The sequence below is a fragment of the Triticum aestivum genome, chromosome 4B, assembly GCF_018294505.1.
Source record: "Triticum aestivum cultivar Chinese Spring chromosome 4B, IWGSC CS RefSeq v2.1, whole genome shotgun sequence".
NCBI classification, from domain to species: Eukaryota; Viridiplantae; Streptophyta; class Magnoliopsida; order Poales; family Poaceae; genus Triticum; species Triticum aestivum.
In genome coordinates, this window is record NC_057804.1 from 611,730,518 (window position 1) to 611,745,983 (window position 15,466).

The 15,466-nt window shown below is 48.6% G+C and overlaps 1 protein-coding gene across 1 annotated transcript; it reads right to left on the reverse strand.

Annotated features, from left to right (window-relative positions):
- Positions 1-1,652: 1,652 nt before the first annotated feature.
- Positions 1,653-2,731, reverse strand: LOC123089395 (probable E3 ubiquitin-protein ligase ATL44). Its single transcript, XM_044511087.1, has one exon. The coding sequence runs from the start codon at positions 2,502-2,504 to the stop codon at positions 1,872-1,874; it is 633 nt and encodes a 210-aa protein (XP_044367022.1). The 5' UTR covers positions 2,505-2,731; the 3' UTR covers positions 1,653-1,871.
- Between the last annotated feature and the right edge of the window lie 12,735 nt (positions 2,732-15,466).

The following is a 15,466-nucleotide window of genomic DNA, read 5'->3' on the forward strand; positions in this document are numbered from 1 at the left end:
ATTATCGTCGAGAATGGAAGAGCCACCATGCCAAAGGATAACCTGCGAGTCATGGGAAACAAGTGGGAGAAGGCAAGGGCCTCCCGTGACGCCGTGACTACAAAAATGTCCTCCACATGGAAGAGGGCGCAGAAGAAGCTGGAAATTGAGAGGGAGAAGATCGAGTTCGAGAAGCAAGAGGCGGCGATCAAATGGGAGCTTGAGAAGGCCAAGACACTTGGAGAAATTGAGCTTGAGAAGGAGATGTTGTAAGGGAAGCGGAGGATGCGAACATCATGTTGGTGGACAAAACCCTCTTAGATGAGCAAGCAAAGAGGTGGCTTGCGGAGAAGAAGAAGGAAATCAGCGAGTGTAGGGAGTACGAGTCGGCGAGGGCGACTGCAGCAATAATGAAGCATGCGGCAAGGATACAGGTGGAACATGCAACCCGGATGTAGGCGGAGCAGGACGCAAGGATGGCCTCAAAGCAGGCAACATGGACGTCCGGCCAGTGATCCGGCCAGCAATCGAGGCATCCGTCACGTTTGGACATTTATTTCATTTTGGCATGTTCGAATTATTGAACCGTGAATTTCCTTTGCTTTGTTTCGAACCGTTGAATTTGAACAATTTGTATCTTATGATCGACGTGCATGGATTGCATGGATTTGAGGCTCCGCATTTGAGGTATGTAGATGTGCGACAACCCATATGAGGGGCTGGCGGGCAATGTCCGTGGATATGCTTGGACGCGCCTGCGGGTGTATAGGGAACGGATTTGCCAAGTCCGGTTGTAGATGCCTTAAGTACACGAACCAATCAAGGGCCGCTTTCATCTCAACCAAGAAAAACTACACTAAATGGTAATAACTCAGATAACTATAAAAAAGGGCGTGACTAGGTCTCAGTCGACTGAGATTTAACTAAGTCTTCACCGAGTGACATAACATGCAGGAGAGAAAAAGAAAAACTGAAAAAAATTGCACTGATTTTCATGTGAGATCTCACGAATATATTATCGACTAAGACTTAACAAAGTCTCAGTGAACTGAGACTTAGCAAGACTGATAAAAACGAGCTCTTAAGAAAATAATCCGTAGCAATGTAACACATGCATCAAGCTATTAGGAGATAAACGACATACAAGTCTTGATCTCGTGACCAAATTGGTCGGAACTATCCGCATGTAGCATGACTGCATGAGTGGGGTATGAAAGGCATCAGATTATTCCCTGAAATCCTAAATCACACTGTTGAATACAGTGGTACTACTATCAGTAGCAGTAGTTCTCTGGGTCTAATGGACATGCAGTAATAGGAAAACGATGAACCCGATCAGAGGTTAAGTAGCCACACTCAACTGAACTTACTTGAAGCAAGCGGCAGTGCCCTGCTGGAAGAAAACTATACGCGATCGCCAGTTCTTTTCTGAACTTTCTTGATGATAACTTTGACAGGAAAAATGGTTGAACTAGAAATACAGCAAATTCATAGATATGCTAGGCACAGGCATGCAAACCAACTGTAATACTTGACCAAATCGAGGCCCCAATATGGTTTTCACTTTTAGTTTCAGATATTTCAAGTAAATTTCAATGATTTCGGTTTGCATTTCGGCCAAAGCGAATTCAACCAATTTTTTTAAAAGAAAAACATTTTTAAGTCTTGTGTTGTACTGAAATTGCTGAAATGTTTAAATATTTCAATGTCAACTGAAATTCAACGGATTTCAGAGTGAAAGCCTACTTCGCGATCGAGTCCATGAAAACAGGCCAGTCACGTCAAAGAGAATGTACAGACATCGATGTGAAACTCACATTCACTGATTCACATCCGCAGACACATTATGCATCCATGCCATTGCCATGTCCAGACTCACTTGCTAGAGCACGTCATGGCAAGAAACGGGCGGCCCTGTGGTCGCCGGCGGTCGCGGAGGCGGAGGAGGACGCCTCCTCCATGGACTCGCACTTGCGGCACCGCTTGGGCTCGGGCGGCATCTTGCGGGGCGCCGCGTCGGCGACGACGACGACGACGCGGCGGCAGGAAGGGCAGGAGGAGTGCGCGCGGAGCCAGGCGTCGACGCAGGCGACGTGGAAGCCGTGGCCGCACTGCGGCAGGACGCGGATCTCCTCCTTCCCCGCGTACTCCGACAGGCAGATGGCGCACTCCGAGAGGATCCCCTCCTGCCCCTCCCCGGCCGCCGCCGAGGCCGTGCCGCCGCGCGCCGCGACGGCCGCCGCCACGGCGTCCTCGTACGCCAGCTTCGGCAGCGCCATGAGCGCCCTCTTCTTGAGCCCCTTGTTCGCGTCGGGGCCGGAGGAGGCGGCGGATCTGGTGCCCCCAGCGCCGCGGCGGGAGCGCGCGCAGCCGGTGACGGCGGCGAGGCCGACGACGCAGAGGAGCGCGCAGAGCAGCGCGGCGAGGATGACGACGACGTCGGAGTCGGCGCCGAGGGCGTCGGGCGGCTCGGCGGCCTGGAACTGGCCCGGGTAGGTCTGCAGCAGGCGGCGCGCCGACGCCATTGGTTGCCGCCGGGGCCGGTTCGTTCTTGGCCGGATCACCGGATCGGGGCGTGGTGGAGTGGAATGGCAGCGGCGGGCAGGCAGGGGAAGGGGGAGGCTGGAGTTTCAGCACGGCAGTACTCCTACTAGTAATGGCACGCGTATTAACGCGGGCTTGAGAGCGACAGCCGGGAGCGCTGGCGCTGGTGCACCATGGTCACTCTCACTCACTCCGTGTGCTGCGCTGCGCTGTGTGTCTGCAGCGTGCACCGGCCAAATTTCGTGTTTTGACCTTTTTGTAAACAAAATCAAGATCTGACCCCGTTCGAAAAAATTTCGGGATCTGACCCTTTTGCTACCGCCAGAGCCCTTGGCGGTAGGGTTAGACAGGCTACCGCCAGATACCCTGGCGGTAGGGTGTGACGGAGGAAGACGGGGGCCGTCACCGCGCGCTGACGTGGATAAGTACCTTACCGCCAGACAACCAGGCGGTAAGCTGTCTAACCCTACCGCCAGGGGATCTGGCGGTAAGGTGTGTGGCAGGATTTTGCCGTGCATGCCTTCTGTAACGAGATATGCAAGCGTCCTGGCGGTAGGTTCACTCTACCGCCAGGGCCCACGGCGGTAGGCTGTCTGACCCTACCGCCAGGGTGCCTGGCGGTAGGGTCCTGTGTTTCGTGTAAAATTTTGTAGACATAAAAAGTTTGATCACATCCAAATAGTGTGATCACAATTTCATAGAAATATGCAAGGGCCCTGAACATAAGAACCAATAGGCACAGTTTCATAGACATAAGCATAATTAGTTTTGCCATTACAAATTAAGAAACAAATACCAAATAACATAGTTTGATCATAATTTCATAGACATAAACATAACATAGTTTGATCACAATTTCATAGACATAAACATAACATAGTTTGATCACATCCAAATAGTTTCACGAAGCCAAAATAGGTAGCAATTAAACATTACAATCATCAGCAGCCACACGCATATATAGTTTAGATGGTATCGATGACGATCATCATCTTCAAGCCTTGACGGTTGGTCTTCCTGATAGTAATAAGGATGTCCTGTCCAACATGAAGATTCTTGTCAACGAGGAAGCTCTTCCACCCATCTTTACTTAAATGTGTGCGACCGTCCGTTTCCACGCCGTACACACAAGTAGTGACGGGGCCCCTTGCGGTAAGGCGTATTCCAGCATAGCCTTCTTCGTCAGCCTCGATGCCACAACTCTCAGATAGGCTCTTTGGCAATTTCTGAATAAGAAAAACATATCAATTGATAAGTATGGATTATTTAAACTATTAACAATTCCGTGGATTCTACACTAATAACATACCATGACATGTCGATCGATCATGGTACTTGGCGCCCCGATCAACTCTGCACGTGGCAGAAAGTTGTCCCATAGGTTGCACACCTCCCGTTCGCTCAGCCTCACTCTTTGAGCACAGATGGTTTCCTCAAGTGGGTCTTCATAGTCATCATCCTCATCAAGTGGTGGTGGTGGCGCCATGTTCCTTATATAAGCATTGATTGGATAAAGTTAATTAAACATCAATATTTGTTCTAATGCAAGCAAAACAAATATCTACAATATTCACACAATAAATCATCACATATGGCTATAAGAAAGACTAAACCTAAGGTTCATCTAGGTTCTAGGGTTCATCATATCAACTAGAGAGGGTTCATACATTAACCACCTACCAATTTTACAAAACATACATCTTCACAAATTTGCAATACATTAACCATCTACGAATTTTGTTATGCCTTTATCCTCACAGTCTTGCATTCAACATACAGAAAGATTTGCCCCAAAATCATATACTCCTAAACAACTAAAACATCATAAAAGAATCAACACCAAAACCTAGGTTGCACCTAGTGCCAAAAATAACTTCAAAAATAAAAAACCATTGCGAAAACTGATTGGAGGGAATGGAGGAGCTTACCGGCCTCTTCGATTTGCCCAAAGATCCGCGAAAATGGTGGAGGGAAGAGGGAGATCGAGGGAGGGGATCGGGATGAGGAGAGAGGCGGCGCTCGACTCTGTTCGAGTCGAGGGGAGGAGGAAGAACGGGCTGGTGCGTGGGTAGGGCCCGCCCGCAGCATCACTTGCCTCTTCGGTACCTACCGCCACCACCTCGGGCGGTAGGCCACCGAACACTACCGCCTCAGACTGTGGCGGTAGGCCCTTTCCCCCGTCAGTACGCGCCGACGGCCGTCAGTCGCCGTTAGAGGGCCTACCGCCACTGATGATGGCGGTAGGACGTGCAAACCTACCGTCAGTCCTCCTGGCGGTAGTCAAAAGGGTCAGATCCCGAAATAGTTTCAGACAGGGGTCAGATCTCGAATTTCTTTGTAAAAAGGGTCAAAACACGAAATTTGGCCGCGTGCACCACGGTCACCAGTGACGCGAGCAAGATATGAGCCGGGGAATGAGAATCCGGGGTGCATCACTTGGCCTTGTCAATTGATTCTCTTGGCCGTGGTTATTACATGCGTGTACCGGCGGGCGGCGGCGGTGAGTAGGTAGGCGGCTAGGCGCGGTGCAGTGCAATCCGTAGCGAGGAGGTGAGTGGCCGGCGATGCAGACATAGGTGGGTGGTGGGGGCTGCCTTGCGCTTGCGGTCACGTCACCTTCTCTTTTCCGATCCATGGAGCCGTGTTCCCTCTCTCGTAGGGTCTAGAAACGAAACGAAACGAGCGTCCGCAATGAGCACGCCACCGGTGGATGGATGGGTCGTCTACCTGCTCTTCTCGTGCCGAGATGAACGCACAAGACTTTGGTTGCCCATTTGCGTCACCCAATCAGTTCGATCGATGTACACAATAGCTCTAAAATGCAAACCAACCCATGTGGTTGAATGGTTAAGTCACAGTGGTATCTCAACAAGCTTTGCTATATCCACGGACGTTTTACTAGGAGAAGGCAGTAACTACGCAAATAAAATTAGGACACTCCAGCCTCTACGTAAAGGACGTAGGAATTGGTACATAAGTCTAGCATTTTTTATCACCAGTCTATCATGGTTCAAGTCCTAGTGCTCGCATTTATTTCAGAATTTCCGACGATGCGCGTTCGACCCGCCATAGCGACCTTGTGCGACTGTTGCCCGCTGCTTACGGAGGAGCCGCTCCGCTTCCTCCTGCGTGGTGCGGAGGGCCGCCGCGACCAATGCCAATGGCGCCCGCGGAGCCCTGGTGGCGGCCTTGCCCCTGCCGGCATTGGCGGAGTAGTCGCCGAGCGACCACTTCTTGCAGATCTTGGCGAGCTCGCCGTTAAGGCGGCGTCGCCTGGCGGCCGTCTATGCGGCGTTGTCTGGCGGCCGTCTATGCGGTGGTGATGGAGCGGCTGGGGGCCCAGGCGGCGGCGATGTCAGACTCATAGTGGGCCCATTTTCGCGTCGTGTCTGAATTGGCGTACGCGGAGCGACGGGTGATGTTCTGCCGCTCGTAGCGTGCCTGTTGCCTCTCCGCCCCCTCCTCCTTGGACAAGACAGTTGTTGAGTCCGAGTGACTGTCGCCATTGCCACCTTCGAGGTAGTGGAGGATGCGGCTGATGGAAATATGCCCTAGAGGCAATAGTAAAGTTGTTATTATTACATTTCATTATTCATGATAAAGTTTATTATTCATGCTAGAATTGTATTGACCGGAAACTTAAATACATGTGTGGATACATAAACAAATATTGTGTCCCTAGTGAGCCTCTACTAGACTAGCTCGTTGATCAAAAGATGGTTAAGGTTTCCTAACCATAGACATGTGTTGTCACTTGATAATGTGATCACATCATTAGGAGAATGATGTGATGGACAAGACCCATCCGTTAGCTTAACATATGATCGTTCAGTTAATTGCTACTGCCTTCTTAAATGTCAAATACATATTCCTTCGACCATGAGATCATGCAACTCCCGGATACCGGAGGAATACCTTATGTGCTATCAAACGTCTCAACATAACTGGGTGATCATAAAGATGCTCTACAGATATCTCTCAAGGTGTATGTGGAGTTGGCGTGAATCGAGATTGGAATTTGTCACTCCGTGTATCGAAGAGGTATCTCTGGGCCCTCTCGGTAATACAGCGTCACAAGAAGTTTGCAAGCAAAGTGACTAAGGAGTTAGTTATGAGATGATGTATTACGAAACTAGTAAAGAGACTTGCCAGCAACAAGATTGAACCAGGTATGGAGATACCGACGATCGAATCTCGGGAGAGTAACATACCGACAGATAAAGGAAACTACATATGTTGTCATAAAGGTTCGACCGATAAAGATCTTCGTAGAATATGTAGGAACCAATATGGGCATCCAGGTCCCGCTATTGGTTATTGATCGGAGAGGTGTCTCGGTCGTGTCTACATCATTCTCGAACCCGTAGGGTCCGTACACGTAATGTTCGTTGACGATATAGTATTATATGAGTTACGTGAATTGGTAACCGAATGTTGTTTGAGTCCCGGATGAGATAACGAACATGACGAGAAGCTCCGGAATGGTCCGGAGGTAAAGATTGATGTATAGGCCAAAACTATTTGGTCTCCGGAAAGGTTTCAGAATGCATCGGGGTTTTATCGGAGTGCCGGAAGGGGTTCCGGGAGGCCACCGACCCTTGGTGGGCCTCATGGGCCAAAGAGGGGAGGCGCACCAGCCCACTAAGGGGTTGGGCGCGCTCCACCTCCCTTGCCCACGCGCCATGAAGGAAAGGGGGGCGTCTAGGCAGGGCAGCTGCCGGTCCCCCTCCTGCGTTCTCCTCCGTACCCGAATAAGGAAAGGGGGGAGGCGCCTAGGGCAGGAGGCCAGGGCTAATCGCCGGCCCCCTTGGGGGTGCCCTAGGGCTGCCTCCCCTCCCCCACCTATATATATGTGAGGAGGGAGAGGGAAAACACACACCACGATCCCCAAGCAGTGTGCGGCGCCCCTCTCCCTCTAGTTCATCCTCGGTCATAATTTTCGTAGTGCTCGATGAAGCCCTGCAGAGATAGTTGCACCACCATCGTCACTATGCCATCATGCTGCCGAAACTCATCTACTATTTCGCCCGTCTTGCTGGATCAACAAGGCGAGGACGTCATCGAGCTGAACGTGTGCTGAACGCGAAGGTGCCGTACATTCGATACTTGATCGGGACAGATCGTGAAGGTGTATGACAACATCAACTGCATTGATAAACGCTTCCGCTTAACGGTTCATGAGGGTACGTAGACACACTCTCCCCTCTTGTAGCTATGCATCTCCATGGATAGATATTATGTGTGCGTAGATTTATTTTCCATCACTACAAAAAAAAGACACATCCGTGACATTTTGGGCCGAACGAATTTTTTTCTGTCATACATATGACACTTCTATGACGATAATTGTGACAAAACCCGGTATCATCATAGATGTGATGGGCTCCTACTTCTATGACAAAAAATCATGACAGAAAATGGGATTTTCGTCCTGGGCGGGCCGGAGACGCAGCTGCATGACATTCTTTGGGCCGTCCATGACGGAAAAAACCATGGTAGAAGCGAGGGCGAGGAAAATTTTGGGGAGTTCCCGGTTACGGTGGGCGGTCGGGGGCCGAGCGATGCGCGTTTCTCTCGTACACGTACGCGCGTGTGTGAAAGGCATTGGCTCTAACTGAACCTGAGCGAGGCGTTGGGCTCTAACGGAACCCGAGCGATTGCACTGCAGGCTACGTGTTACTGAACCCGAGCGATCGATCGATGGCTGTTAACTGAACCCGATCGAGCGATTCCTTCGCTACTGCTGCAAACTGAAGCCGATCGATGCTGCCTCTCTGGATGAACAGTGAGCATTGCGGGGGGAAGGGGGTGGATGAACAGTGAGAGGTGGCGTTGCCTCTGGATGAACAGGACCCCGTGGTGTGGAGGGCTGGAAGAACAGGACAACCCCGTGGAGGGCTGGATGAACAGTAGATGGTGGAGGGGTGCTCGTGGAGGGGTGGTTGAACAGTAGCCTGTGGAGTAGCATGCGGTGGAGGCTAGATGAGCAGGAACCCGTGGAGGCTGGAGGAGGTCGACGGTAGCCCGTGGAGGCTGGAGGAGGTCGACGGTGGAGATGAACAATATCCCGTGGAGTCCCCTTTTGCGGTACGCCACACCCCTCCCGATGAACAGGACCCCCGTTTCGACCGTAGTGCTCCAACACAAGTCCGTTTCGTCCGTTTTGAGGTACGCCACACCCCTCCTGATCAACAGGACCCCCGTTTCGACCATAGGAGGTCCGTTTCCTCCATTTTGCGGTACGCCAGACCCCTCCCGATGAACAGGATCCCGTTTCGAATGTGGCCAGTCAAACACAAGGCCATTTACTCCATTCTACGGTACGCCAGGCCTCATTTCCATCGCCTGTTTCGTCCAAGCCCTTCCGATGAACACAGCGACGCATTTCGTTCCGACCCAGCCGGTTGGCTCCCACGCGTTCCGTTGCCTTCCGATGAACACGACGCATTCCATTGCGTCCCCATGAACACGACGCATTTCGTTGCCTCCCCATGAACACGATGACGATGCTGTTTCTCTGTTCCGACCCAGCCATGTACACGAGCCCTGGTCGTACGTATGCGCGAGTAGGCGTTCGAGACCCCGCCCGTATGTATACATACGTGGCCGTATTTTCTTTCTTGCACACTGGCCGCTGTACGTACGTGTACATGCTACGTGCGTGCCTCTACTATGACATGTACGTGCCTCTACTACGAAGGTGTGCGCCTCTACATCGACCAGTATATATGTACATACACGTTCGCGACCAGAATGACAACTGTACATACGCTTCGACCAGGTGGGTCCCGACTGTCAGACACTTCCTTGCGCGTGAAAATGTAGCTAGTGGGTCCCAGCAGTCAGGGGGCACTTCCTTGCGTGCGAAGATGTAACTGGTGGGTCCCAGCAGTCAGGGGGGCGAATCGTTTTTTTTTGCCCGGACGCACTTCCTTGCGTGCGAAGATGTAGCTGGTGGGTCCCAGCAGTCAGGGGGAAAACGTTTTTTTCGCAAAATACGGTGGCCCGTCCGGTGGGTCCCTACTGTCAGGTGGAGGAATCATTATTTTACGTGTAATAAGGAGGCACTCCCTTGTTGCGGCCGTGGACCTAGCTGTCAGCCTCTCCACGTACAATACACGTCCGATGGAAGTCGTTCCTTGACCATGTTGACCACGCCGTGCCGAGAGCACCACGGCGGTGGACGACAGCGAGGCCTAGGAAGGCGATGACTCGGAGCCGGGGAAGACGCGACAGTGGAAGCACACGCGGAGAGGAGTACAAGGGTTTACTGGTTCGGCTACGGTGTGAGGCTGCCGTCGCCGCAGGGCCTGGTCAGCGGTTGGAATAGTAGGTGGTGGTGAGGCCAACGCGGCAGCACAGCCGACCACGGGAGGCAGGAGCATGCGGCACGACCGGCGCTGCTTTGGGCAGCTGGACTAAGAAGACCAGAGGTTGAAGAATGAAAGTGCAACTACTCCGTAGGTGGTTTTGGTAATTCATAACAACATATAGCTCATTGAGCTAATGCTATTCCAAGACTATTATTTCAGGAAAGCTTAATGAATGGCATGACATGGATGATGAAAGTGGATCCCTCAAAATAGTAATGACAAAGGATTGGCTCAAGCTCAAAAGCTCAAGACTCTTCATTTTACATTTTAGTGATCCAAGATCACATTGAGTCTATAGGAAAAGCCATTACTATCAAGGAGGGATGAGGTGTTGCTTAATGAGCCTCTTGCTTCATGTGCTTGGTGATATGCTCCAAAAACCCTCAACTACTTTCTCACATCCATAAATGAACTAAACCTAAAGCCAAAATCGGTCACACCGATTCTTCCTATCCGGCGCCACCGAGTTCTGATGTCATAGCCACTGCCACAAACCCTAGGCAAATCGGTCCTACCAATAGGGATCTCGGTCTCACCGAGATGGGATTGTAATCTCTCTGTTTCCTTTCGTAACGTTTCGGTGTAACCGAGGTGAGCGACCGGTCCCACCGAGATTGCAATGTAAACTCTCTGTTTCCCTTTTGTAACATTTCGGTCTCACCGAAAAGAGCAAATCGGTCCCACCGAGTTTACCTGACCAACTCTCTGGAAATCTTATTACCAAAATCGGTCTCACCGAGTTTGTGTAATCGTTCTTACCGAGATTACGTTATGCCCTAACCCTAACCATATCGGTCTTACCGAGTTGCATTTTGGTCCCACCAAAAATCCTAACGGTCACTAGGTTTACTAAATCGGTCCGACCGAGTTTGATGATTCGGTCCCACCGAGTTTGGTAAATTGTGTGTAACGGTTAGATTTTGTGTGGAGGCTATATATACCCCTGCACCTCCTCTTCATTCATGGAGAGAGCCATCAGAACAAACCTACACTTCCAACTTACCATTTCTGAGAGAGAACCACCTACTAATGAGTTGAGGCCAAGATATTCCATTCCTACCATATGAATCTTGATCTCTAGCCTTCCCCAAGTTGCTTTCCACTCAGATCTTCTTTCCACCAGATCCAAAACCTATGAGAGAGAGTTGAGTGTCGGGGAGACTATCATTTGAAGCACAAGAGCAAGGAGTTCATCATCAACGCACCATTTGTTACTTCTTGGAGAGTGGTGTCTCCTAGATTGGCTAGGTGTCACTTGGGAGCCTCCACAAGATTATGGAGTTGAACCAAGGAGTTTGGAAGGGCAAGGAGATCGCCTACTTCGTGAAGATCTACTGCTAGTGAGGCAAGTCCTTCGTGGGCAACGGCCATGGTGGGATAGACAAGGTTGCTTCTTCGTGGACCCTTCGTGGGTGGAGCCCTCCGTGGACTCGCGCAACCATTACCCTTCGTGGGTTGAAGTCTCCATCAACGTGGATGTACGATAGCACCACCTATCGGAACCACGCTAAAAACATCCATGTCTCCAATTGCGTTTGAATCCTCCAAACCCTTCCCTTTACTTTCTTGCAAGTTGCATGCTTTAATTTCCGCTGCCTATATACTCTTTGCATGCTTGCTTGAATTGTGTGATGATTGGTTGACTTGTCCTAAGATAGCTAAAATTTGCCAAACTCTAAAATTGGGAAAGGTTAAGTTTTTAATTTGTCAAGTAGTCTAATCACCCCCCTCTAGACATACTTCAAGGTCCTACAAGTGGTATCAGAGCTTTGGTCTCCATTTGCTTTGATTTCCATAGCTTTTGGTGGTCATAGCCTTGGTTTCACAACCTAGGAGAGTATGGCGTCTAGTGAGGGAAATTATCACCGTAGAGGTCCTTACTTTGATGGTACTAATTTTGCTAGTTGGAAGCATAAGATGAAAATGCATATTCTCGGACATAACCCCGCCGTTTGGGCAATTATTTGTATTGGCTTGCAAGGTGAATTCTTTGATGGGAGAGAGCCGAACCGTGAAGCTATGCGGAAGAATTGAAGATGCTGCAGTACAACACTCAAGCTTGTGATATCATCTCAACGGATTGTGCCCCGAAGAATTTAACAAAATCGGCCGTCTTGAGAATGCAAAGGAAATTTGGGATACTTTGATTGATATGCATGAAGGTACCGACTCCGTCAAGGAATCCAAGTTGGATGTGCTCCAAAGTCAGCTTGACAAGTTCAAAATGAAGGATGGTGAAGGTGTCACTGAAATGTACTCTAGGCTTGCACTTATCACAAATGAGATTGCTGGCTTAGGGAGTGAAGAGATGACCGTCAGATTCATCATCAAGAAGATCCTAAGAGAATTGGATGGAAAGTATGATATCGTGTGCACATTGATCCAAATGATGCCAAACTACAAAGATCTCAAGCCAACGGAAGTCATTGGAAGAATTGTTGCTCATGATATGTCACTTAAGGATAAGGAGGAACTTCACAACAAGTCAAGTGGTGCTTACAAAGCCTCATGTGAACCCCCCACATCATCAAGTGAGAAACAAACCTTCAATGAAGAATTGAGCTTAATGGTGAAGAACTTCAACAAATTCTACAAGAGTAGAAGCAAAGAAAGAAGCTCCAAGTCAAGGTCTTACAATGACAAAAGATCTTCTAGTCGAGAGCGAAATTGCTACAATTGTGGGAGACCCGGACACTATTCCAATGAGTGTACGACACCCTACAAAAGAAGAGAAGATTCTCCAAAAAGAAGAAGCAAAAGAGAAGAATCACCACCAAGAGAGAGGAGGAGAAGAGATGATCGTTATGAACAATGACCCTCACGAAGAAGAAAGGATTCGGAAAGGAAGGACAAGTCATCAAGGAGCTACACAAAACGAAGACATCAAGCTCATGTTGGTGAATGGGTATCCGGTTCCGACTCCGACAATCACTCTGAGAGAATCTATCACTCTGACTCCGAATATACTCAAGATGAAGGTGTTGCCGGTCTAGCACTTGTGTCAACCAACTCCTACGACATATTTGATTCACCAAATGAAGGAATTGGAAGATGCTTCATGGCCAAAGGTCCAAAGGTAACACATCCCGAGTATGTTGATTTCAATAGTGATGAAGATGACTTGCTTCTGGATGATGATTTACTTGTTGACAACTCTAGTGATGAATACTATGATGAAACGTCAATTAATCATGCTAATCAAGATAAAATGAATGACAATGATAAGGAGAAGATTGAGCTTCTAACTAAAGAACTAAACACTCTTAAGTTGGCTCATGAAACTATCTTCGAAGATCATCGAGAACTTTTAAGGGCTCATGAGAAGTTACGCTTTGAAAAGCTCAATCTTGAGCAAGAGCATGAGTTCTTAAAAGCAATCAATGATGATCTCCGCAAGAAAAGTTCTTCTTACATTGCCAAGCGTTTACTCTTATCTACTTACATGCCTCAAGTCAAGTCTAGTAACAAGTACAAGAAAGATACTTCCTATAGTAGTAACAATAATAATGTCAAATCCAATATTGTTGCTTCTAGTAGTTCTCTTGATTCCACTAATGATTCTCTTAGCCAAGTTACACTTGAGCAAGAAAATAGCTTATTGAAGGGAATTATAGAGAAAGGTGTTTACAAGAGCCTTGCCGGGAGTAAGCAATTCAAGGAAATTGTACGCAAGCAAGGAAGGCACCGGAAGAATCAAGGTGTTGGTTTTGAACAAAAGTTCAATGCCAATAGAGTTGAGTGGGAAGAAGATCAATACCCCAAGACGAAGTTTGTTCCTCAACAAGAGAAGTATGATCCTACTTCCTTCAAAGGAACACAAGCACAAGATGATCTTCCACCACAAGACCACAAGAACAAAGGCAAGGACAAGCTTCAAGAAGAGATTGATGCATTTGAAGAAGCACCTAAGGTCTCGGTCAAGTGGGTTCCCAAGACTACGTCAAGTTCTACTTCATCAAGTACAACTACAACTCCAAGGATTCCCATCAAAATGATGTGGATCCCGAAGAAGAAGAACTAGAGAGTTCTTGAGGGTGACTCCGCCAACATTCTTCACTCATATCTTTTTGGCAACAACAAGTGCAATCAACTTCCACATCTTGCACTAGTTCAAGGAGTCACAAACCCTCATGTTGGTAAGGCAAGGGACAAGGTAACCTAATGATTTCATGGACATTATCTTGTGTGTGCATCACTCTATGTCTATGGATATTCTTGTTTGTTCCTTGTGGGACTAACCCATGTAGGTATGTTGAAAGTGCAACTCACTCGAAAGGATTGCTCCAAATGATCTACATCAACCTTGAGCATCCACATCTTCAACACCTACATGAAGTCATCATCGACAAAACCCAAGGTTAGTTCATCCCTCTAAAAGGGGATCTCACATCTAGGGGGAGCTTAACTCTAAGAATTGAGTCAAAGCAACTCTAATGGTGTGAACACATCAATGCATTATGTAAGAGTGGTAACCCCACTTAAGCTTAAACGATGAGTATGACCTATGATCAAATGATTTCATTTGGCTCCTAAGTCAATATACTCATATATAGATGACCTAGTCATCGCCAATTGTTTTGATAGATGATAGAATTGGTTGTGCATGTTTTGCCACATATTTCATTTGCCATCTTATTGTGTGAGCATGTTGGTGCATATTTTACTCATTCGAGGACATCCACTTGTTGATTTGATTTTTTGGTTCTTTTTTCTTTTTGCCAAGTGGATGGACAAGAATGCCTAAGAACCTTCTCTAGATATCTATGCTTTTCTTGTCTCAAACTCTATTCATGCGACATCACAAAATTTGATCAAGTCAGATTCGAACCACTCTGTGTGAGGAGCACTCGGAGTCTCCGATTTGTCATAGACTTAACCTTCCAAAACTTCTTTGTGATTCTAGGTCTGACCGATTCCTCCATTTCGGTCCCACCGAGATCACTAAGTCGATCTAGGTTTTCAATCTCGGTGCAACCGATTTGAACTTTTCGGTCACACCGAGTTGCTGTAATTGTACACAGTTATGCATCTCGGTGCCACCGAGTTGTTCCACTCGGTCACACCGACAGGGTCAGGCTATATATAGTCACGAGCAAAAATTTGGAAATTTCTTCGAACCTCTTCGCCCGCGCAATAGCTCGCTCTGCCATCAGGGTCTCTGGATCGTCTCCTCGTCGTTAGCCGCCTCCTGTCGCTGGTCTCTGCCGCCGTCAATGGATTTCACCCCCGCCATTGCCGCCGTAGCGAGTTCATCGCCAAGTTAGGGTATGAACTCGATCACAGCGCTATCCTCGTCCGATTCCTAGCACATTGTGTTCTTAATGATTCTTGCCACGATTGAAACACTCCTATCCAGTCAATGCAATCCTTAGATTAGATGAGATTTGAAAATTTAGGGTTAGGTTTCCGCCAAAACCATCTCGGACCCACCGAGTTGAAAAACTCGGTCCCACCGATTTGGCTAATGCCATTGCACTAGTAACTCTCGGTCTGACCGAGAATTGCTAATCGGTGAGACCGATTTTAGGACTTTGTGAAACCCTAGCTGCCTTGGTGCCACCGAACTGTGA

Excerpts from the sequence above, each read along its gene's own strand:
- LOC123089395 (XM_044511087.1), bottom strand. The coding sequence starts at position 2,504 with ATGGCGTCGGCGCGCCGCCTGCTGCAGACCTACCCGGGCCAGTTCCAG.